Here is a 27296-nt window from a genome sequence, read left to right on the forward strand (position 1 = left end):
ATATAATGTTCTGTGTCACAATAATATGATATGGCCTGACAGAAACTAGAATGTGTTTTACAGTGAAATATCAATGAAGGAGCAGAGAATATCTGTAATGAAATTCATGGGCTAGGCCAGGGTCCATGAACTTCCTTTAATGAGCTTGTGGCATTTCCCTCCTCTTCTATCTGTGAAGCAGGAATATAGTTATTCTAATAATGAGAACTGTATCATTTTTATTGCACATAGCTGTACGGCCGTTCCAGATCTATAACTGCATCTTTATTCAGTCCTGATAACACAGGGTTTAGCTACATTTAGGGGACACATTTTCATATGTTGCCTGTCTTGCAAATTCAAGTTTTTCTATGAATTTTGACTATAACCAATGCTTTATTTCTCTCTGCCTTTTTCTCCTTTTCACTCACTCTCTTTCTCTCTCTGTCCCCCTCTTCCTGTCATTCTCTCTACCTCTCTGTCCTCCCTGCAGGTTTCGGCTTTGTAACTTTTGAGGTTGAGGACGTTGTGGAGAAAGTATGCGAGATTCACTTTCATGAAATCAATAATAAAATGGTGAGTGGCTCTCGCTTTTCAAAACGGTGGACGGTGCATTGCTGGCTGGATTAATATTTGATTTTCTCTTTAGCACAGCGGGAACGATGGCACACACACACACACACACACACACACACACACACACACACACACACACACACACACACACACACACACAAACACGTTTTTAGGGATATGGAGTCAGTGGTGTGCACTGTGCACCGATGACCACACACCATGAAATTGTGTTTGTGAGTCGTTCCTGGCAGAAGGGCAAAACAACCTGTCCCTACCTCACGCAAAACCACCTTGCAAATCAGGCTGGAACAGGTATCCATGTCTGTGAAAGCTGGTGGTATTATTGAAAAAACAACAACATTAAACCTATCAGTCCAGGCTGTTTCAATGCCACACCTGATGCCAGACCTGGTGTTGATGTTTATTCTTAATCTTCAGTAGTGGAAGTGTGTTTCCAGCAGACTGGTCTCGGGTCAGGATTAATGGCCTGTTGACCAGGTGGTGGTAGGGGTAGGCTGTGAGCAGGCTGGCTGAGGCCCAGGATGGAGAGACAATGGTGTGCAGAGAGGACGAGGGTGGTGGTGGTGAAGCCTGGGTGTAGCGTTAGCCTGCGCTAGTTGCTTGTCACTCATGCAGCCTGCTGTGGCTCAGAAAGTGCACTATAGCAGCGTAGGGGGAGCATATCAGACCCTGCATGGCTCCATATCCCGTGCACTGACAACTCTCCCTCCTTAATCAACACTACCACTCTCCTTCCTTAGTCAACACTACCACTACTACACTACTCTCCTTCCTTAGTCAACACTACCACTACTACACTACTCTGAACTCCCTCCTTAGTCAACACTACCACTATTACACTACTCTGAACTCCCACCTTAGTTCAACACTACCACTACTACACTACTCTCCTTCTTTAGTCAACACTACCACTACTACACTACTCTCCTTCCTTAATCAACACTACCACTACTACACTACTCTCCCTCCTTAATCAACACTACCACTACTACACTACTCTCCTTCTTTAGTCAACACTACCACTACTACACTACTCTCCTTCCTTAGTTCAACACTACCACTACTACACTACTCTCTCATCTTAGTTCAACACTACCACTACTACACTACTCTCTCATCTTAGTTCAACACTACCACTACTACACTACTCTCCTTCCTTATTCAACACTACCACTACTACACTACTCTCTCATCTTAGTTCAACACTACCACTACTACACTACTCTCCTTCCTTAGTCAACATTACCACTACTACACTACTCTCTCTCCTTAGTCAACACTACCACTACTACACTACTCTCCCTCCTTAGTCAACACTACCACTACTACACTACTCTCTCATCTTAGTTCAACACTACCACTACTACACTACTCTCATTCCTTAGTCAACACTACCAATACTACACTACTCTCCTTCCTTAGTCAACATGACCACTACTACACTACTCTCCCTCCTTAGTCAACACTACCACTACTATACTACTCTCTCTCCTTAGTCAACACTACCACTACTACACTACTCTCCTTCCTTAGTTCAACACTACCACTACTACACTACTCTCCTTCCTTAGTCAACACTACCACTACTACACTCCTCTCTCATCTTAGTTCAACACTACCACTACTACACTACTCTCTCATCTTAGTTCAACACTACCACTACTACACTACTCTCCTTCCTTAGTCAACACTACCACTACTACACTACTCTCTCATCTTAGTTCAACACTACCACTACTACGCTCCTCTCCTTCCTTAGTCAACACTACCACTACTACGCTCCTCTCCTTCCTTAGTCAACACTACCACTACTACGCTCCTCTCCTTCCTTAGTCAACACTACCACTACTACACTACTCTCCCTCCTTAGTCAACACTACCACTACTACACTACTCTCCTTCCTTAGTTCAACACTACCACTACTACACTACTCTCCTTCCTTAGTCAACACTACCACTACTACACTACTCTCTCATCTTAGTTCAACACTACCACTACTACACTACTCTCCCTCCTTAGTCAACACTACCACTACTACACTACTCTCTCATCTTAGTTCAACACTACCACTACTACACTACTCTCCCTCCTTAGTCAACACTACCACTACTACACTACTCTCCCTCCTTAGTCAACACTACCACTACTACACAACTCTCCTTCCTTAGTCAACACTACCACTACTACACTACTCTCCCTCCTTAGTTCAACACTACCACTACTACACTACTCTCTCATCTTAGTTCAACACTACCACTACTACACTACTCTCCCTCCTTAGTCAACACTACCACTACTACACTACTCTCCCTCCTTAGTCAACACTACCACTACTACACAACTCTCCTTCCTTAGTCAACACTACCACTACTACACTACTCTCCCTCCTTAGTCAACACTACCACTACTACACTACTCTCCCCCCTTAGTCAACACTACCACTACTACACTACTCTCCCTCCTTAGTCAACACTACCACTACTACACTACTCTCCCTCCTTAGTCAACACTACCACTACTACACTACTCTCTCATCTTAGTTCAACACTACCACTACTACACTACTCTCTCATCTTAGTTCAACACTACCACTACTACACTACTCTCCCTCCTTAGTCAACACTACCACTACTACACTACTCTCCCTCCTTAGTCAACACTACCACTACTACACTACTCTCTCATCTTAGTTCAACACTACCACTACTACACTACTCTCTCATCTTAGTTCAACACTACCACTACTACACTACTCTCCTTCCTTAGTCAACACTACCACTACTACACTACTCTCATTCCTTAGTCAACACTACCACTACTACACTACTCTCCTTCCTTAGTCAACACTACCACTACTACACAACTCTCTCATCTTAGTTCAACACTACCACTACTACACTACTCTCTCATCTTAGTTCAACACTACCACTACTACACTACTCTCTCATCTTAGTTCAACACTACCACTACTACACTACTCTCCTTCCTTAGTTCAACACTACCACTACTACACTACTCTCCTTCCTTAGTCAACACTACCACTACTACACTACTCTCCTTCCTTAGTCAACATGACCACTACTACACTACTCTCCTTCCTTAGTCAACACTTCCACTACTACACTACTCTCTCATCTTAGTTCAACACTACCACTACTACACTACTCTCCTTCCTTAGTCAACACTACCACTACTACACTACTCTCTCATCTTAGTTCAACACTACCACTACTACGCTCCTCTCCTTCCTTAGTCAACACTACCACTACTACGCTCCTCTCCTTCCTTAGTCAACACTACCACTACTACACTACTCTCTCATCTTAGTTCAACACTACCACTACTACACTACTCTCTCATCTTAGTTCAACACTACCACTACTACGCTCCTCTCCTTCCTTAGTCAACACTACCACTACTACGCTCCTCTCCTTCCTTAGTCAACACTACCACTACTACACTACTCTCTCATCTTAGTTCAACACTACCACTACTACACTACTCTCCCTCCTTAGTCAACACTACCACTACTACACTACTCTCCCTCCTTAGTCAACACTACCACTACTACACTACTCTCCTTCCTTAGTTCAACACTACCACTACTACACTACTCTCCCTCCTTAGTCAACACTACCACTACTACACTACTCTCCCTCCTTAGTCAACACTACCACTACTACACTACTCTCTCATCTTAGTTCAACACTACCACTACTACACTACTCTCTCATCTTAGTTCAACACTACCACTACTACACTACTCTCCTTCCTTAGTTCCACACTACCACTACTACACAACTCTCTCATCTTAGTTCAACACTACCACTACTACACTACTCTCCTTCCTTAGTTCAACACTACCACTACTACACTACTCTCCTTCCTTAGTCAACATGACCACTACTACACTACTCTCCTTCCTTAGTCAACACTACCACTACTACACCACTCTCCTTCCTTAATCAATACTACCACTACTACACTACTCTCCTTCCTTAGTCAACACCACCACTACTACACTACTCTCCCTCCTTAGTCAACACTACCACTACTACACTACTCTCCCGGCTTAGTCAACACTACCACTACTACACTACTCTCCTTCCTTAGTCAACACTACCACTACTACACCACTCTCCTTCCTTAATCAATACTACCACTACTACACTACTCTGAACTCCCTCCTTAGTCAACACCACCACTACTACACTACTCTCCCGGCTTAGTCAACACTACCACTACTACACTACTCTGTTCTCCCTCCTTAGTCAACACTACCACTACTACACTAATCTCCTTTCTTAGTAAACACTACCACTACTACACTACTCTCCCTCCTTAGTCAACATGACCACTACTACACTACTCTCCTTCCTTAGTTCAACACTACCACTACTACACTACTCTCCTTCCTTAGTCAACACTACCACTACTGCACTACTCTGAACTCCCTCCTTAGTTCAACACTACACTACTACACTACTCTCCTTCCTTAATTCAACACTACCACTACTAGACTACTCTCTCATCTTAGTTCCACACTACCACTACTACACTACTCTCCCTCCTTAGTCAACACTACCACTACTACACTACTCTCTCATCTTAGTTCAACACTACACTACTACACTACTCTCCTTCCTTAATTCAACACTACCACTACTAGACTACTCTCTCATCTTAGTCAACACTACCACTACTACACTACTCTCCCTCCTTAGTCAACATGACCACTACTACACTACTCTCCTTCCTTAGTCAACATGACCACTACTACACTACTCTCCTTCCTAAGTTCAACACTACCACTACTACACTACTCTCCTTCCTTAGTCAACACTACCACTACTACACAACTCTCTTTCCTTAGTCAACACTACCACTACTACACTATTCTCCTTCCTTAGTTCAACACTACCACTACTACACTACTCTCCTTCCTTAGTCAACACTACCACTACTACACTACTCTGAACTCTCTCCTTAGTCAACACTACCACTACTACACTACTCTGTTCTCCCTCCTTAGTCAAAACTACCACTACTACACTAATCTCCTTTCTTAGTAAACACTACCACTACTACACTACTCTCCCTCCTTAGTCAACATGACCACTACTACACTACTCTCCCTCCTTAGTCAACACTACCACTACTACACTACTCTCCCTCCTTAGTCAACATGACCACTACTACACTACTCTCCCTCCTTAGTCAACACTACCACTACTACACTACTCTCCCGGCTTAGTCAACACTACCACTACTACACTACTCTGTTCTCCCTCCTTAGTCAACACTACCACTACTACACTAATCTCCTTTCTTAGTAAACACTACCACTACTACACTACTCTCCCTCCTTAGTCAACATGACCACTACTACACTACTCTCCTTCCTTAGTCAACACTACCACTACTACACTACTCTCCTTCCTTAGTTCAACACTACCACTACTGCACTACTCTCCCTCCTTAGTCAACACTACCACTACTACACTACTCTCCCGGCTTAGTCAACACTACCACTACTACACTACTCTGTTCTCCCTCCTTAGTCAACACTACCACTACTACACTACTCTGTTCTCCCTCCTTAGTCAACACTACCACTACTACACTAATCTCCTTTCTTAGTAAACACTACCACTACTACACTACTCTCCCTCCTTAGTCAACATGACCACTACTACACTACTCTCCTTCCTTAGTCAACACTACCACTACTACACTACTCTCCTTCCTTAGTTCAACACTACCACTACTACACTAATCTCCTTTCTTAGTAAACACTACCACTACTACACTACTCTCCCTCCTTAGTCAACATGACCACTACTACACTACTCTCCTTCCTTAGTCAACACTACCACTACTACACTACTCTCCTTCCTTAATCAATACTACCACTACTACACTACTCTGAACTCCCTCCTTAGTCAACACCACCACTACTACACTACTCTCCCGGCTTAGTCAACACTACCACTACTACACTACTCTGTTCTCCCTCCTTAGTCATCACTACCACTACTACACTAATCTCCTTTCTTAGTAAACACTACCACTACTACACTACTCTCCCTCCTTAGTCAACATGACCACTACTACACTACTCTCCTTCCTTAGTTCAACACTACCACTACTACACTACTCTCCTTCCTTAGTTCAACACTACCACTACTACACTACTCTCTCATCTTAGTTCCACACTACCACTACTACACTCCTCTCCTTCCTTAGTTCAACACTACCACTACTACACTACTCTCCCTCCTTAGTCAACATGACCACTACTACACTACTCTCCCTCCTTAGTCAACATGACCACTACTACACTACTCTCCTTCCTTAGTCAACATGACCACTACTACACTACTCTCCTTCCTAAGTTCAACACTACCACTACTACACTACTCTCCCTCCTTAGTCAACACTACCACTACTATACTACTCTCCCTCCTTAGTCAACACTACCACTACTACACTACTCTCCCTCCTTAGTCAACACTACCACTACTGCACTACTCTGAACTCCCTCCTTAGTTCAACACTACACTACTCTCCTTCCTTAGTTCAACACTACCACTACTACACCACTCTCTCATCTTAGTTCAACACTACCACTACTACACAACTCTCTCTCCTTAGTCAACACTACCACTACTACACCACTCTCTCATCTTAGTTCAACACTACCACTACTACACTACTCTCTCTCCTTAGTCAACACTACCACTACTACACTACTCTCTCATCTTAGTTCAACACTACCACTACTACGCTCCTCTCCTTCCTTAGTTCAACACTACCACTACTACACTACTCTCCTTCCTTAGTCAACACTACCACTACTACACTACTCTCCCTCCTTAGTCAACACTACCACTCTCCTTCCTTAGTCAACACTATCACTACTACACCACTCTCCTTCCTTAATCAATACTACCACTACTACACTACTCTCCCTCCTTAGTCAACATGACCACTACTACACTACTCTCCTTCCTTAGTCAACATGACCACTACTACACTACTCTCCTTCCTAAGTTCAACACTACCACTACTACACTACTCTCCTTCCTTAGTCAACACTACCACTACTACGCTCCTCTCCTTCCTTAGTCAACACTACCACTACTACACTACTCTCTCTCCTTAGTCAACACTACCACTACTACACTACTCTCTCATCTTAGTTCAACACTACCACTACTACACTCCTCTCCTTCCTTAGTTCAACACTACCACTACTACACTACTCTCCTTCCTTAGTTCAACACTACCACTACTACACTACTCTCTCATCTTAGTTCCACACTACCACTACTACACTACTCTCCCTCCTTAGTCAACATGACCACTACTACACTACTCTCCTTCCTTAGTCAACACTACCACTACTACACAACTCTCTTTCCTTAGTCAACACTACCACTACTACACTATTCTCCTTCCTTAGTTCAACACTACCACTACTACACTACTCTCCTTCCTTAGTCAACACTACCACTACTACACCACTCTCCTTCCTTAATCAACACTACCACTACTACACTACTCTGAACTCCCTCCTTAGTCAACACCACCACTACTACACTACTCTCCCGGCTTAGTCAACACTACCACTACTACACTACTCTGTTCTCCCTCCTTAGTCAACACTACCACTACTACACTAATCTCCTTTCTTAGTAAACACTACCACTACTATACTAGTCTCCTTCCTTAGTCAACATGACCACTACTACACTACTCTCCTTCCTTAGTCAACACTACCACTACTACACTACTCTGTTCTCCCTCCTTAGTCAACACTACCACTACTACACTAATCTCCTTTCTTAGTAAACACTACCACTACTATACTAGTCTCCTTCCTTAGTCAACATGACCACTACTACACTACTCTCCTTCCTTAGTCAACACTACCACTACTATACTAGTCTCCTTCCTTAGTCAACATGACCACTACTACACTACTCTCCTTCCTTAGTCAACACTACCACTACTACACTACTCTCCCTCCTTAGTCAACACTACCACTACTGCACTACTCTGAACTCCCTCCTTAGTTCAACACTACCACTACTACACTACTCTCCCTCCTTAGTCAACATGACCACTACTACACTACTCTCCTTCCTTAGTCAACATGACCACTACTACACTACTCTCCTTCCTAAGTTCAACACTACCACTACTACACTACTCTCCCTCCTTAGTCAACACTACCACTACTATACTACTCTCCCTCCTTAGTCAACACTACCACTACTACACTACTCTCCCTCCTTAGTCAACACTACCACTACTGCACTACTCTGAACTCCCTCCTTAGTTCAACACTACACTACTCTCCTTCCTTAGTTCAACACTACCACTACTACACCACTCTCTCATCTTAGTTCAACACTACCACTACTACACAACTCTCTCTCCTTAGTCAACACTACCACTACTACACCACTCTCTCATCTTAGTTCAACACTACCACTACTACACTACTCTCTCTCCTTAGTCAACACTACCACTACTACACTACTCTCTCATCTTAGTTCAACACTACCACTACTACGCTCCTCTCCTTCCTTAGTTCAACACTACCACTACTACACTACTCTCCTTCCTTAGTCAACACTACCACTACTACACTACTCTCCCTCCTTAGTCAACACTACCACTCTCCTTCCTTAGTCAACACTATCACTACTACACCACTCTCCTTCCTTAATCAATACTACCACTACTACACTACTCTCCCTCCTTAGTCAACATGACCACTACTACACTACTCTCCTTCCTTAGTCAACATGACCACTACTACACTACTCTCCTTCCTAAGTTCAACACTACCACTACTACACTACTCTCCTTCCTTAGTCAACACTACCACTACTACGCTCCTCTCCTTCCTTAGTCAACACTACCACTACTACACTACTCTCTCTCCTTAGTCAACACTACCACTACTACACTACTCTCTCATCTTAGTTCACCACTACCACTACTACACTCCTCTCCTTCCTTAGTTCAACACTACCACTACTACACTACTCTCCTTCCTTAGTTCAACACTACCACTACTACACTACTCTCTCATCTTAGTTCCACACTACCACTACTACACTACTCTCCCTCCTTAGTCAACATGACCACTACTACACTACTCTCCTTCCTTAGTCAACACTACCACTACTACACAACTCTCTTTCCTTAGTCAACACTACCACTACTACACTATTCTCCTTCCTTAGTTCAACACTACCACTACTACACTACTCTCCTTCCTTAGTCAACACTACCACTACTACACCACTCTCCTTCCTTAATCAACACTACCACTACTACACTACTCTGAACTCCCTCCTTAGTCAACACCACCACTACTACACTACTCTCCCGGCTTAGTCAACACTACCACTACTACACTACTCTGTTCTCCCTCCTTAGTCAACACTACCACTACTACACTAATCTCCTTTCTTAGTAAACACTACCACTACTATACTAGTCTCCTTCCTTAGTCAACATGACCACTACTACACTACTCTCCTTCCTTAGTCAACACTACCACTACTACACTACTCTGTTCTCCCTCCTTAGTCAACACTACCACTACTACACTAATCTCCTTTCTTAGTAAACACTACCACTACTATACTAGTCTCCTTCCTTAGTCAACATGACCACTACTACACTACTCTCCTTCCTTAGTCAACACTACCACTACTATACTAGTCTCCTTCCTTAGTCAACATGACCACTACTACACTACTCTCCTTCCTTAGTCAACATGGCCACTACTACACTACTCTCCTTCCTTAGTCAACATGACTGCTACTGCACTACTCTCCCTCCTTAGTCAACATGACCACTACTACACTACTCTCCTTCCTTAGTTCAACACTACCACTACTACACTACTCTCATTCCTTAGTCAACACTACCACTACTACACTATTTTTCCTTCTCAGTCAACACTACCACTACTACACTATTTTTCCTTCTCAGTCAACAATACCACTACTACACTACTTTCTTTCCTTAGTCAACACTACCACTACTACACTACTCTCCTTCCTTAGTCAACACTACCACTACTGCACTACTCTCCTTCCTTAGTCAACACTACCACTACTACACTCCCCCGAACTCCCTCCTTAGTCAACACTACCACTACTACACTACTCTCCTTCCTTAGTTCAACACTACCACTACTACACTACTCTCCTTCTTTAGTCAACACTACCACTACTACACTACTCTCTCATCTTAGTTCAACACTACCACTACTACACTCCTCTCCTTCCTTAGTTCAACACTACCACTACTACACTACTCTCCTTCCTTAGTTCAACACTACCACTACTACACTACTCTCTCATCTTAGTTCCACACTACCACTACTACACTACTCTCCCTCCTTAGTCAACATGACCACTACTACACTACTCTCCTTCCTTAGTCAACACTACCACTACTACACAACTCTCTTTCCTTAGTCAACACTACCACTACTACACTATTCTCCTTCCTTAGTTCAACACTACCACTACTACACTACTCTCCTTCCTTAGTCAACACTACCACTACTACACCACTCTCCTTCCTTAATCAACACTACCACTACTACACTACTCTGAACTCCCTCCTTAGTCAACACCACCACTACTACACTACTCTCCCGGCTTAGTCAACACTACCACTACTACACTACTCTGTTCTCCCTCCTTAGTCAACACTACCACTACTACACTAATCTCCTTTCTTAGTAAACACTACCACTACTATACTAGTCTCCTTCCTTAGTCAACATGACCACTACTACACTACTCTCCTTCCTTAGTCAACACTACCACTACTACACTACTCTCCCTCCTTAGTCAACACTACCACTACTACACTACTCTCCTTCCTTAGTCAACACTACCACTACTATACTAGTCTCCTTCCTTAGTCAACATGACCACTACTACACTACTCTCCTTCCTTAGTCAACACTACCACTACTACACTACTCTCCCTCCTTAGTCAACACTACCACTACTGCACTACTCTGAACTCCCTCCTTAGTTCAACACTACCACTACTACACTACTCTCCTTCCTTAGTCAACATGACCACTACTACACTACTCTCCTTCCTTAGTCAACATGGCCACTACTACACTACTCTCCTTCCTTAGTCAACATGACTGCTACTGCACTACTCTCCCTCCTTAGTCAACATGACCACTACTACACTACTCTCCTTCCTTAGTTCAACACTACCACTACTACACTACTCTCATTCCTTAGTCAACACTACCACTACTACACTATTTTTCCTTCTCAGTCAACCCTACCACTACTACACTATTTTTCCTTCTCAGTCAACAATACCACTACTACACTACTTTCTTTCCTTAGTCAACACTACCACTACTACACTACTCTCCTTCCTTAGTCAACACTACCACTACTGCACTACTCTCCTTCTTTAGTCAACACTACCACTACTACACTACTCTCCCTCCTTAGTCAACACTACCACTAATACACTACTCTCCCTCCTTAGTCAACACTACCACTACTACACTACTCTCCTTCCTTAGTTCAACACTACCACTACTACACTACTCTCCTTCTTTAGTCAACACTACCACTACTACACTACTCTCCCTCCTTAGTCAACACTACCACTATTACACTACTCTCCCTCCTTAGTCAACACTACCACTACTACACTACTCTCCCTCCTTAGTCAACACTACCACTACTACACTACTCTCCCTCCTTAGTCAACACTACCACTATTACACTACTCTCCCTCCTTAGTCAACACTACCACTACTACACTACTCTCCCTCCTTAGTCAACACTACCACTACTACACTCCTCTGATCTCCCTCCTTAGTCAACACTACCACTACCACTACTACACTACTCTCCCTCCTTAGTCAACACTACCACTACTACACTCCTCTGATCTCCTTCCTTAGTCAATACTACCACTACTACACCACTCTCCTTCCTTAATCAATACTACCACTACTACACTACTCTCCTTCCTTAGTCAACATGACTGCTACTGCACTACTCTCCTTCCTTAGTCAACACTACCACTACTGCACTACTCTCATTCCTTATTCAACATGACCACTACTACACTACTCTGAACTCCCTCCTTAGTTCAACGCTACCACTACTACACAACTCTCCTTCCTTAGTCAACACTTCCACTACTACACTCCTCTGATCTCCCTCCTTAGTCAACATGACCACTACTACACTACTCTCCTTCCTTAGTTAACACTGCCACTACTACACTTCTCTGATCTCCCTCCTTAGTCAACACTACCACTACTACACTCTTCTGATCTCCCTCCTTAGTTCAACGCTACCACTACTACACTACTCTCCTTCCTTAGTCAACACTTCCACTACTACACTACTCTCCCTCCTTAGTCAACACTACCACTACTACACTACTCTCTCATCTTAGTTCAACACATTCCACTACTACACTACTCTCCTTCCTTAGTCAACACTACCACTACTACACTACTCCCTTTCCTTAGTCAACACTACCACTACTACACTACTCTCCCTCCTTTGTCAACACTACCACTACTACACTCCTCTGATCTCCCTCCTTAGTCAACACTACCACTACTACACTACTCTCTCATCTTAGTTCAACACATTCCACTACTACACTACTCTCCCTCCTTAGTCAACATGACCACTACTACACTACTCTCCTTCCTTAGTTCAACACTACCACTACTACACTACTCTCATTCCTTAGTCAACACTACCACTACTACACTATTTTTCCTTCTCAGTCAACACTACCACTACTACACTATTTTTCCTTCTCAGTCAACAATACCACTACTACACTACTTTCTTTCCTTAGTCAACACTACCACTACTACACTATTCTCCTTCCTTAGTCAACACTACCACTACTGCACTACTCTCCTTCTTTAGTCAACACTACCACTACTACACTACTCTCCCTCCTTAGTCAACACTACCACTAATACACTACTCTCCCTCCTTAGTCAACACTACCACTACTACACTACTCTCCTTCCTTAGTTCAACACTACCACTACTACACTACTCTCCTTCTTTAGTCAACACTACCACTACTACACTACTCTCCCTCCTTAGTCAACACTACCACTATTACAATACTCTCCCTCCTTAGTCAACACTACCACTACTACACTACTCTCCCTCCTTAGTCAACACTACCACTACTACACTACTCTCCCTCCTTAGTCAACACTACCACTATTACACTACTCTCCCTCCTTAGTCAACACTACCACTACTACACTACTCTCCCTCCTTAGTCAACACTACCACTACTACACTCCTCTGATCTCCCTCCTTAGTCAACACTACCACTACCACTACTACACTACTCTCCCTCCTTAGTCAACACTACCACTACTACACTCCTCTGATCTCCTTCCTTAGTCAATACTACCACTACTACACCACTCTCCTTCCTTAATCAATACTACCACTACTACACTACTCTCCTTCCTTAGTCAACATGACTGCTACTGCACTACTCTCCTTCCTTAGTCAACACTACCACTACTGCACTACTCTCATTCCTTATTCAACATGACCACTACTACACTACTCTGAACTCCCTCCTTAGTTCAACGCTACCACTACTACACTACTCTCCTTCCTTAGTCAACACTTCCACTACTACACTCCTCTGATCTCCCTCCTTAGTCAACATGACCACTACTACACTACTCTCCTTCCTTAGTTAACACTGCCACTACTACACTTCTCTGATCTCCCTCCTTAGTCAACACTATCACTACTACACTCCTCTGATCTCCCTCCTTAGTCAACACTACCACTACTACACTCTTCTGATCTCCCTCCTTAGTTCAACGCTACCACTACTACACTACTCTCCTTCCTTAGTCAACACTTCCACTACTACACTACTCTCCCTCCTTAGTCAACACTACCACTACTACACTACTCTCTCATCTTAGTTCAACACATTCCACTACTACACTACTCTCCTTCCTTAGTCAACACTACCACTACTACACTACTCCCTTTCCTTAGTCAACACTACCACTACTACACTACTCTCCCTCCTTTGTCAACACTACCACTACTACACTCCTCTGATCTCCCTCCTTAGTCAACACTACCACTACTACACTACTCTCTCATCTTAGTTCAATACTACCTATACTACACTACTCTCCTTCCTTAGTCAACATGACTGCTACTGCACTACCCTCATTCCTTAGTCAACACTACCAATACTACACTACTCTCCTTCCTTAGTCAACATGACCACTACTACACTACTCTCCTTCCTTAGTCAACACTACCACTACTGCACTACCACTCTCCTTCCTTAGTCAACATGACCACTACTACACTACTCTCCTTCCTTAGTCAACACTGCCACTACTACACTCCTCTGATCTCCCTCCTTAGTCAACACTACCACTACTACACTCCTCAGATCTCCCTCCTTAGTCAACACTACCACTACTACTCTCCTCTGATCTCCCTCCTTAGTTCAACACTACCACTACTACACAACTGTCCCGGCTTAGTCAACACTACCACTACTACACTACTCTCCTTCCTTAGTTCAACACTACCACTACTACACCACTCTCTCATCTTAGTTCAACACTACCACTACTAGACTACTCTCCTTCCTTAGTCAACATGACCACTACTACACTACTCTCCTTCCTTAGTCAACACTACCACTACTACACTACTCTCCTTCCTTAGTCAACATGACCACTACTACACTACTCTCCTTCCTTAGTCAACATGACCACTACTACACTACTCTCCTTCCTTAGTCAACATGACCACTACTACACTACTCTCCTTCCTTAGTCAACACTACCACTACTACACTACTCTCCCTCCTTAGTCAACACTACCACTACTACACTCCTCTGATCTCCCTCCTTAGTCAACACTACTACTACTACACTACTCTCTCATCTTAGTTCAACACTACCACTACTACACTACTCTCCTTCCTTAGTCAACATGACTGCTACTGCACTACTCTCCTTCCTTAGTCAACACTACCACTACTACACTACTGTCCTTCCTTAGTCAACACTACCACTACTACACCACTCTCCTTCCTTAGTCAACACTACCACTACTACACTACTCTCTCATCTTAGTTCAACACTACCACTACTGCACTACTCTCCTTCCTTAGTCAACATGACCACTACTACACTACTCTCCTTCCTTAGTCAACACTACCACTACTACACTACTCTCTCATCTTAGTTCAACACTACCACTACTGCACTACTCTCCTTCCTTAGTCAACATGACCACTACTACACTACTCTCTCATCTTAGTTCAACACTACCACTACTACACTACTCTCTCATCTTAGTTCAACACTACCACTACTACACTACTCTCCTTCCATAGTCAACACTACCACTACTACACTACTCTCCCTCCTTAGTGAACACTACCACTACTGCACTACTCTCCTTCCTTAGTCAACACTACCACTACTACACTACTCTCCTTCCTTAGTCAACACTACCACTACTGCACTACCACTCTCCTTCCTTAGTCAACACTACCACTACTACACTACTTTCTTTCCTTAGTGAACACTACCACTACTACACTACTCTCCTTCCTTAGTCAATACTACCACTACTACACTACTCCGAACTCCCTCCTTAGTCAACACTACCACTACTACACTACTCTCCTTCTTTAGTCAACACTACCACTACTACACTACTCTCCCTCCTTAGTCAACACTACCACTACTACACTACTGTCCTTCCTTAGTTCAACACTACCACTACTTCACCACTCTCTTATCTTAGTTCAACACTACCACTACTACACTACTCTCTCTCCTTAGTCAACACTACCACTACTACACTCCTCTGATCTCCCTCCTTAGTCAACACTACCACTACTACACTACTCTCTCATCAAAGTTCAACACTACCACTACTACACTACTCTCCTGCCTTTGTCAACACTACCACTACTACACTACTCTCCTGCCTTTGTCAACACTACCACTACTACACTACTCTCTCATCTTAGTTCAACACTACCACTACTACACTACTCTCCTGCCTTTGTCAACACTACCACTACTACACTACTCTCCTGCCTTTGTCAACACTACCACTACTACACTACTCTCCTTCCTTAGTTCAACACTACCACTACTACACTACTCTCTCTCCTTAGTCAACATGACCACTACTACACTACTCTCATTCCTTAGTCAAAACTACCACTACTACACTACTCTCTCATCTTAGTTCAACACTACCACTACTACACCACTCTCCTTCCTTAGTTCAACACTACCACTACTACACTACTCTCTCTCCTTAGTCAACATGACCACTACTACACTACTCTCCTTCCTTAGTCAACATGACTGCTACTACACTACTCTCCTTCCTTAGTCAACACTTCCACTACTACACTACTCTCCCTCCTTAGTCAACACTACCACTACTACACTACTCTCCCTCCTTTGTCAACACTACCACTACTACACTACTCTCCCTCCTTAGTCAACACTACCAGTACTACACTACTCTCTCATCTTAGTTCAATACTACCAATACTACACTACTCTCCTTCCTTAGTCAACATGACTGCTACTGCACTACTCTCCTTCCTTAGTCAACACTACCACTACTACACTACTCTCATTCCTTATTCAACACTACCACTACTACACTACTTTCTTTCCTTAGTCAACACTACCACTACTACACTACTCTCCTTCCATAGTCAACACTACCACTACTACACCACTCTCCTTCCTTAGTCAACATGACCACTACTACACTACTCTCCTTCCATAGTCAACACTACCACTACTACACTACTCTCCTTCCTTAGTCAACATGACCACTACTACACTACTCTCCTTCCTTAGTCAACACTACCACTACTACACTACTCTCTCATCTTAGTTCAACACATTCCACTACTACACTACTCTCCTTCCTTATTCAACACTACCACTACTACACTACTCTCTCATCTTAGTTCAACACATTCCACTACTACACTACTCTCCCTCCTTAGTCAACACTACCACTACTACACTACTCTCTCATCTTAGTTCAACACTACCACTACTACACTACTCCCTTTCCTTAGTCAACACTACCACTACTACACTACTCTCTCTCCTTAGTCAACACTACCACTACTAGGCTCCTCTCCCTCCTTTGTCAACACTACCACTACTACACTCCTCTGATCTCCCTCCTTAGTCAACACTACCACTACTACACTACTCTCCCTCCTTTGTCAACACTACCACTACTACACTCCTCTGATCTCCCTCCTTAGTCAACACTACCACTACTACACTACTCTCTCATCTTAGTTCAATACTACCACTACTGCACTACTCTCCTTCCTTAGTCAACACTACCACTACTACACTACTCTCTCATCTTAGTTCAACACTACCACTACTACACTACTCTCATTCCTTAATCAACATGACCACTACTGCACTACCACTCTCCTTCCTTAGTCAACATGACCACTACTACACTACTCTCCTTCCTTAGTCATCACTGCCACTACTACACTCCTCTGATCTCCCTCCTTATTCAACACTACCACTACTACACTCCTCTGATCTCCCTCCTTAGTCAACACTACCACTACTACACTCCTCTGATCTCCCTCCTTAGTTCAACACTACCACTACTACACTACTCGCTCATCTTAGTTCAACACTACCACTACTACACAACTGTCCCGGCTTAGTCAACACTACCACTACTACACTACTCTCCTTCCTTAGTTCAACACTACCACTACTACACTACTCTCCCTCCTTAGTCAACACTACCACTACTACACTCCTCTGATCTCCCTCCTTAGTCAACACTACCACTACTACACTACTCTCTCATCTTAGTTCAACACTACCACTACTACACTACTCTCCTTCCTTAGTCAACATGACTGCTACTGCACTACTCTCCTTCCTTAGTCAACACTACCACTACTACACTACTGTCCTTCCTTAGTCAACACTACCACTATTACACTACTCTCCTTCCTTAGTCAACACTACCACTACTACACTACTCTCCTTCCTTAGTCAACACTACCACTACTACACTACTCTCCTTCCTTAGTCAACACTACCACTACTACACTACTCTCTCTCCTTAGTCAACACTACCACTACTACACTACTCTCCCTCCTTAGTCAACACTACCACTACTACACTACTCTCCCTCCTTTGTCAACACTACCACTACTACACTCCTCTGATCTCCCTCCTTAGTCAACACTACCACTACTACACTACTCTCTCATCTTAGTTCAATACTACCAATACTACACTACTCTCCTTCCTTATTCAACATGACCACTACTACACTACTCTCCTTCCTTAGTCAACACTACCACTACTGCACTACCACTCTCCTTCCTTAGTCAACATGACCACTACTACACTACTCTCCTTCCTTAGTCAACACTGCCACTACTACACTCCTCTGATCTCCCTCCTTATTCAACACTACCACTACTACACTCCTCTGATCTCCCTCCTTAGTCAACACTACCACTACTACACTCCTCTGATCTCCCTCCTTAGTTCAACACTACCACTACTACACTACTCGCTCATCTTAGTTCAACACTACCACTACTACACAACTGTCCCGGCTTAGTCAACACTACCACTACTACACTACTCTCCCTCCTTAGTCAACACTACCACTACTACACTCCTCTGATCTCCCTCCTTAGTCAACACTACCACTACTACACTACTCTCTCATCTTAGTTCAACACTACCACTACTACACTACTCTCCTTCCTTAGTCAACACTACCACTACTACACTACTCTCCTTCCTTAGTCAACATGACTGCTACTGCACTACTCTCCTTCCTTAGTCAACACTACCACTACTACACTACTGTCCTTCCTTAGTCAACACTACCACTATTACACTACTCTCCTTCCTTAGTCAACACTACCACTACTACACTACTCTCTCATCTTAGTTCAACACTACCACTACTACACTACTCTCCTTCCTTAGTCAACACTACCACTACTACACTACTCTCCTTCCTTAGTCAACATGACTGCTACTGCACTACTCTCCTTCCTTAGTCAACACTACCACTACTACACTACTGTCCTTCCTTAGTCAACACTACCACTATTACACTACTCTCCTTCCTTAGTCAACACTACCACTACTACACTACTCTCTCATCTTAGTTCAACACTACCACTACTACACTACTCTCCCTCCTTAGTCAACACTACCACTACTACACTACTCTCCCTCCTTAGTCAACATGACCACTACTACACTACTCTCCTTCCTTAGTCAACACTACCACTACTACACTACTCTCCCTCCTTAGTCAACACTACCACTACTACACTACTCTCCTTCCTTAGTTCAACACTACCACTACTACACTACTCTCCCTCCTTAGTCAACACTACCACTACTACACTACTCTCCCTCCTTAGTCAACACTACCACTACTACACTACTCTCCTTCCTTAGTTCAACACTACCACTACTACACTACTCTCCTTCCTTAGTCAACATGACCACTACTACACTACTCTCCTTCCTTAGTCAACATGACCACTACTACACTACTCTCCTTCCTTAGTCAACATGACCACTACTACACTACTCTCCCTCCTTAGTCAACACTACCACTACTGCACTACTCTCCCTCCTTAGTCAACACTACCACTACTACACTACTCTCCCTCCTTAGTCAACACTACCACTACTACACTACTCTCCTTCCTTAGTCAACACTACCACTACTACACTACTCTCTCATCTTAGTTCCACACTACCACTACTACACTACTCTCCCTCCTTAGTTCAACACTACCACTACTACACTACTCTCTCATCTTAGTTCAACACTACCACTACTACACTACTCTCCTTCCTTAGTCAACATGACCACTACTACACTACTCTCCCTCCTTAGTCAACACTACCACTACTACACTACTCTCTCATCTTAGTTCAACACTACCACTACTACACTACTCTCCCTCCTTAGTCAACACTACCACTACTACACTACTCTCCCTCCTTAGTCAACACTACCACTACTACACTACTCTCCTTCCTTAGTCAACACTACCACTACTACACTACTCTCCTTCCTTAGTCAACACTACCACTACTGCACTACTCTCCCTCCTTAGTTCAACACTACCACTACTACACTACTCTCCCTCCTTAGTTCAACACTACCACTACTACCACTTTTCAAGTGGAAATGACAAACTTTAAGATCCTTTATAAACCTTAAACAACTGGGTGATGAAATTCAGGTCCTACGTTATGTAGTAGTTCCCTGACACCCAGTCTCAGCCCCCCAGACCCACAGACAGACCCACAGACAGCCCCCCAGTCCCACAGATAGACACAGCAGCATTCCGACCACAGATACAGCGCAGATATTGACTTTCACGTGATAGTGCATCAAATGCTCTCATTGTTCAGCCAGGCCCCATGTGCCCATCGACTGGATGTATTAAATTGGGCTTTGTAGGAATTGCATGCATTGTTTGCATCTTTTGGGGACGTTAAGAGAGAAGGATGAGAAAAATGAATATTTCCTGCTTCATTCAGTTTTACCAGCTCCTGTCTCCATAAAATTATAACTCTGTTTGTGGGGCTTCCTGGTTGCTGAGGTGTTGGAGGAACAACTGGGAAATAAATGACTGAGAGAAGGTATGAAAAGTGGGATGAAGCGGAAGAATGTTTTGTGTGTGAAAAAGCGGTGTTGGATGGAGTCCCGCATCCTTTCTTTCTTCCCTCTTGTAATCTCTGATGCTGTTTTCAGAGTTTATCTTTGCCAAAAGGATAAAAGCCACCTTGGAGGCATCGTCTGCTAGCAGCCTGCACATTTGTGTGCGCGTGTATGTACGTGCGTGTGTGTACGTGTGCATTTTACTAATATTCAGCAATAACATTATAATGATTATGTTGTAAATGGCAGTAGTAACACACCCTTGGAAGTGTCCACCAGGCCGTAGCCCTCGTGCAAGAGATGCTTTACAGCCACCATTTCACAAACCCACCATCTGTGCATCCTTAACCCCCAGCTTTTAAGAGGGAAGGGGGCCATCTCAGTCTCCATCTGTATTTCCTGTGTGTAGCTATCAGGCAAGACCCAGGCATTGACTCCTCTCCTCTCCTAGTGAGTGGTCCTGACTGGGACTTACAGGACTCTGCATCAAGAGATGATGTTACCAGGCATCAGTGGCTCAGTGCCAGTATATGGATGAGGCCCTACTCTGAGTGCCAGCCGCCCTGGGCCGAACCTGTTTGATACCCACTCTGGGTAGCAGTGGTGTAAAATACTGAAGTAAAAATACTTTAAAGTACTTCTTCAAATGAAATTGTATTGGTCACATACATGTGTTTAGCAGATGTTATTGCGGGTGTAGCAAGATGCTTGGGCTTCTAGCTCCAACAGCGCAGTAGTATTTAACAAGTAATATCTAACAATTTCACGACAATACACACAAATCTAAAGGAATGGAATTAAGAATATATAAATATTTGGACGAGCAGTGTCAGAGCAGCATTGACTAAGATACAGTAGAATAGTATAGACTACAGTATATACAGTTGAAGTCAGAAGTTTACATACACTTCGGTTGGAGTCATTAAAACTTGTTTTTCAACCACTTCACAAATTTCTTGTTAACAAACTATAGTTTTGGCAAGTCGGTTAGGACATCTACATGTGCATGACACAAGTAATTTTTCCAACCATTGTTAACAGACAGATTATTTCACTTATAATTCACTGTAGCACAATTCCAGTGGGTTAGAAGTTTACATACACTAAGTTGACTGTGCCTTTAAAAAGCTTGGACAATTCCAGAAAATTATGTCATGGCTTTTGAAGCTTCTGATAGGCTAATTGACATCATTTGAGTCCTTGGGAGCAATTTCCAAACACCTGAAGGTACCACGTTCATCTGTACAAACAATAGTACGCAAGTATAAACACCATGGGACCACGCAGCCGTCATACCGCTCAGGAAGGGGACGCGTTCTGTCTCCAAGAGATGAACGTACTTTGGTGAGAAAAGTGCAAATCAATCCCAGAAAAACAGCAAAGGACCTTGTGGAGATGCTGGAGGAAACAGGTACAAAAGTATCTATATCCACAGTAAAATTAATCCTATATCGACATGACCTGAAAGGCCGCTCAGCAAGGAAGAAGCCACTGTTTCAAAACCGCCTTGAAAAGCCAGACTACGGTTTGCAACTGCACATGGGGACAAAGATTGTACTTTTTGGAGAAATGTCCTCTGGTCTGATGAAACAGAAATATAACTGTTTGTCCATAATGACTTTCATTATGTTTGGAGGAAAAAGGGGGAGGCTTGCAAGCCGAAGAACACCATCCCAACCGTGAAGCACGGGGGTGGCAGCATCATGTTGTGGGCGTGTTTTGCTGCAGGAGGGCTTGGTGCACTTCACAAAATAGATGGCTCATGTGGAAGGAAAATTATGTGGATATATTGATTCAACATCTCAAGACATCAGTCAGGAATTTAAAGCTTGGTCGCAAATGGGTCCTCCAAATGGACAATGACCTCAAGCATACTTCCAAAGTTGTGGCAAAATGGCTTAAGGACAACAAAGTCAAGATATTGGAGTGGCCATCACAAAGCCCTGACCTCAATCCTGTAGAACATTTGTGGGCAGAACTGAAAAAGCGTGTGTGAGCAAGGATCCTACAAACCTGACTCAGTTACACCAGTTCTGTCAGGAGGAATGGGCCAACATTCACCTAACTTATTGTGGGAAGCTTGTGGAAGGCTACCCAAAATGTTTGACCCAAGTTAAACAATTTAAAGGCAATGCTACCAAATACTAATTCAGTGTATGTAAACTTCTGACCCACTCGGAATGTGATGAAATAAATCATTTTCTTCTATTATTCTGACATTTCACATTCTTAAAATAAAGTGGTGATCCTAACTGACATAAAACAGGGCATTTTTACCAGGATTAAATGTCAGGAATGGTGAAAAATATATTTTAAATGTATTTGGCTAAGGTGTATGTAAACTTCTGACTTCAACTGTACGTACATGTGAGATGAGTAATGCAAAATATGTAAACATTATTAAAGTGACTAGTGTTCCATTATTAAAGTGGGAAGTTATTTAAGTAGTTTTTGGGGGTATCTGCACTTTACTATTCATATTTTGTACAACTTTTACTTTTACTTCATTACATTCCTAAAGAAAATAATGTACTTTTTACTCCATACATTTTCCCTGACACCCAAAAGTACTCATTACATTTTGAATGCTTAGCAGGACAAAAAAATGGTTCAATTCACACACTTATCAAGAGAACATCCCTGGTCATCCCTACTGCCTCTGATCTGGCAGACTCACTAAACACAAATGCTTTGTTTGTAAATGATGTCTGAGTGTTGGAGTGTGCCCCTGGGTATGTGTACATTTTAAAAACAAGAAAATTATGCTGTTTGGTTTGCTTAGTATAAGGAATGTTTTATTATTCATACTTTTACATGTAAATATCCTAGCCCTGACAGAGCTCTGACATGTGGAGAGGCTGAGAAATAGAGTGGTGAAGGAAAACTCTGAATAGGCTTTTTGTATTCCTCTTCAGAGTGGACAGACTGGAGTTCTGGCCCAAAAACTGCGGCCCAGGTTTGACTGACTGCCTGGATGTGTGTCAGTCTGTTTTTACCTGACACTCACACCCCTTTCACACTCTCTCCAAATCGCTTCATACAAAACCAAGACCAAGCCTTATCCCCCCCTCCTTTGTCTGGTAGTACTCACTGAGCTTGGCTGCTTTACTGTGCTGTGATGGTAGAGTATAGGTGTTTAACTGGAGTGTGGGGCGCACAATAAAGCTGGAAAGTGTTTAAAGGCCTGGTCGAGGCAGACTGAACCGTGCAGCTGTTGGACACATGTAGAGGAGTGGATCGATCCTGGCCTGGGATAAACCCTCCCTCAGGTACCACCCAGACAGGAAAACTTAGAGAGAAAACACAGTCTACTGTATCAGTGCTCTTTCTTAGATGCACAAATGAGGTAATTATAGACTATCCTTTCTTTCAACGGATCTGAACTGGATGTGAGACTAGCGGTGAGGGCTGTATGTTAACTGTCCATTCTTACCCCGTCCTCATAGATGTCAACATTTAACTGCTTTTGTTTCACTGATTGACCAAACTCAGCCTTGGGTATGCAAGGACCTCACTCTCCTCTCTGCTGGTGTCTCTGTGCTGTCTGCACCAATAGCTAACAGCCCCCCTAGACCTGTAGACCTGCTACATGTTCCCAGGCAATACTGCTGACACCTCTCCATAATCCCCATGTAGCCCCCCTTCCAGTACAGATGTACCCTGGCTCATTCCCATCACGCCGCCCCTCTCTTCCCTCCAGCCCCCTGCCTGCCCCCGGAGGCCCCCTGCGCAAGCCCACTGCGGCGCTAGCCCATTAGCATGTATGATAAGTGCCTAGCATGTCGGCGGGCCAATTTAAAGGCTGGCTCTGCCATGCCAGGGCTCAGGCCTGCAATATCATTGGGAGATAATCTACCGCTGTGAGGGAGAAAGTGGCAGCTCGGGGCGTGCATAAAATCACTCTTATTTTCTCCTTCTCCCTCTCTTCTCTTTCTTCCTTCTGGCTGTTAACACCACTACTTCTTCTGATGACACTGAGAACATGGCAGAAACACCCAAGGGAGGGAGGGAAGTGTTTGTGTGTGTCAGAGGAGGGGCAAGGCAGAGGGGACATGACATGATTCTATGAGTGTTTCCATAGTTGATATATTCCTCAGCCCATTTAATCCCATTAGGAGACATGTTAAGTTGATTCTTCCTGTCTCTCTCTCTGTGTATTTACTCAGCTCTCTCTGTCCAGGAGGAGTTAGTGCATGGCCAGTGCATGTCTCTCTGTCTCTTTCTCTCTCAATTCAATGGCTTTATTGGCATGGGAAACATACAGTGCCTTGCGAAAGTATTCGGCCCCCTTGAACTTTGCGACCTTTTGCCACATTTCAGGCTTCAAACATAAAGATATAAAACTGTATTTTTTTTGTGAAGAATCAACAACAAGTGGGACACAATCAAGACATTTATTGGATATTTAAAACTTTTTTAACAAATCAAAAACTGAAAAATTGGGCGTGCAAAATTATTCAGCCCCTTTACTTTCAGTGCAGCAAACTCTCTCCAGAAGTTCAGTGAGGATCTCTGAATGATCCAATGTTGACCTAAATGACTAATGATGATAAATACAATCCACCTGTGTGTAATCAAGTCTCCGTATAAATGCACCTGCACTGTGATAGTCTCAGAGGTCCGTTAAAAGCACAGAGAGCATCATGAAGAACAAGGAACACACCAGGCAGGTCCGAGATACTGTTGTGAAGAAGTTTAAAGCCGGATTTGGATACAAAAAGATTTGCCAAGCTTTAAACATCCCAAGGAGCACTGTGCAAGCGATAATATTGAAATGGAAGGAGTATCAGACCACTGCAAATCTACCAAGACCTGGCCGTCCCTCTAAACTTTCAGCTCATACAAGGAGAAGACTGATCAGAGATGCAGCCCATCTCAGGCCCATGATCACTCTGGATGAACTGCAGAGATCTACAGCTGAGGTGGGAGACTCTGTCCATAGGACAACAATCAGTCGTATATTGCACAAATCTGGCCTTTATGGAAGAGTGGCAAGAAGAAAGCCATTTCTTAAAGATATCCATAAAAAGTGTCGTTTAAAGTTTGCCACAAGCCACCTGGGAGACACACCAAACATGTGGAAGAAGGTGCTCTGGTCAGATGAAACCAAAATTGAACTTTTTGGCAACAATGCAAAACGTTATGTTTGGCGTAAAAGCAACACAGGTATCACACTGAACACACCATCCCCACTGTCAAACATGGTGGTGGCAGCATCATGGTTTGGGCCTGCTTTTCTTCAGCAGGGACAGGGAAGATGGTTAAAATTGATGGGAAGATGGATGGAGCCAAATACAGGACCATTCTGGAAGAAAACCTGATGGAGTCTGCAAAAGACCTGAGACTGGGACGGAGATTTGTCTTCCAACAAGACAATGATCCAAAACATAAAGCAAAATCTACAATGGAATGGTTCAAAAATAAACATATCCAGGTGTTAGAATGGCCAAGTCAAAGTCCAGACCTGAATCCAATCGAGAATCTGTGGAAAGAACTGAAAACTGCTGTTCACAAATGCTCTCCATCCAACCTCACTGAGCTCGAGCTGTTTTGCAAGGAGGAATGGGAAAAAATGTCAGTCTCTCGATGTGCAAAACTGATAGAGACATACCCCAAGCGACTTACAGCTGTAATCGCAGCAAAATGTGGCGCTACAAATTATTAACTTAAGGGGGCTGAATAATTTTGCACGCCCAATTTTTCAGTTTTTGATTTGTTAAAAAAGTTTGAAATATTCAATAAATGTCGTTCCACTTCATGATTGTGTCCCACTTGTTGTTGATTCTTCACAAAAAAATACAGTTTTATATCTTTATGTTTGAAGCCTGAAATGTGGCAAAAGGTCGCAAAGTTCAAGGGGGCCGAATACTTTCGCAAGGCACTGTATGTTTACATT

General features: G+C 43.3%; 1 protein-coding gene across 13 annotated transcripts in view; it reads left to right on the top strand.

Annotated features, from left to right (window-relative positions):
• Positions 1 to 27296, top strand: part of msi1a (musashi RNA binding protein 1a) — a 330671-nt gene that overhangs the window by 222293 nt on the left and 81082 nt on the right. For all 13 annotated transcript variants that reach the window (XM_036961343.2, XM_090218795.1, XM_036961340.2 and 10 more), the window contains exon 8: positions 473 to 555. In XM_036961343.2, coding sequence (XP_036817238.1) covers positions 473 to 555 — 83 coding nt within the window. The remainder of the gene's footprint in view (positions 1 to 472; positions 556 to 27296) is intronic.

This window comes from Oncorhynchus mykiss, chromosome 24, assembly GCF_057628025.1.
Source record: "Oncorhynchus mykiss isolate SJ-2025 chromosome 24, ASM5762802v1, whole genome shotgun sequence".
Taxonomy (NCBI): Eukaryota; Metazoa; Chordata; class Actinopteri; order Salmoniformes; family Salmonidae; genus Oncorhynchus; species Oncorhynchus mykiss.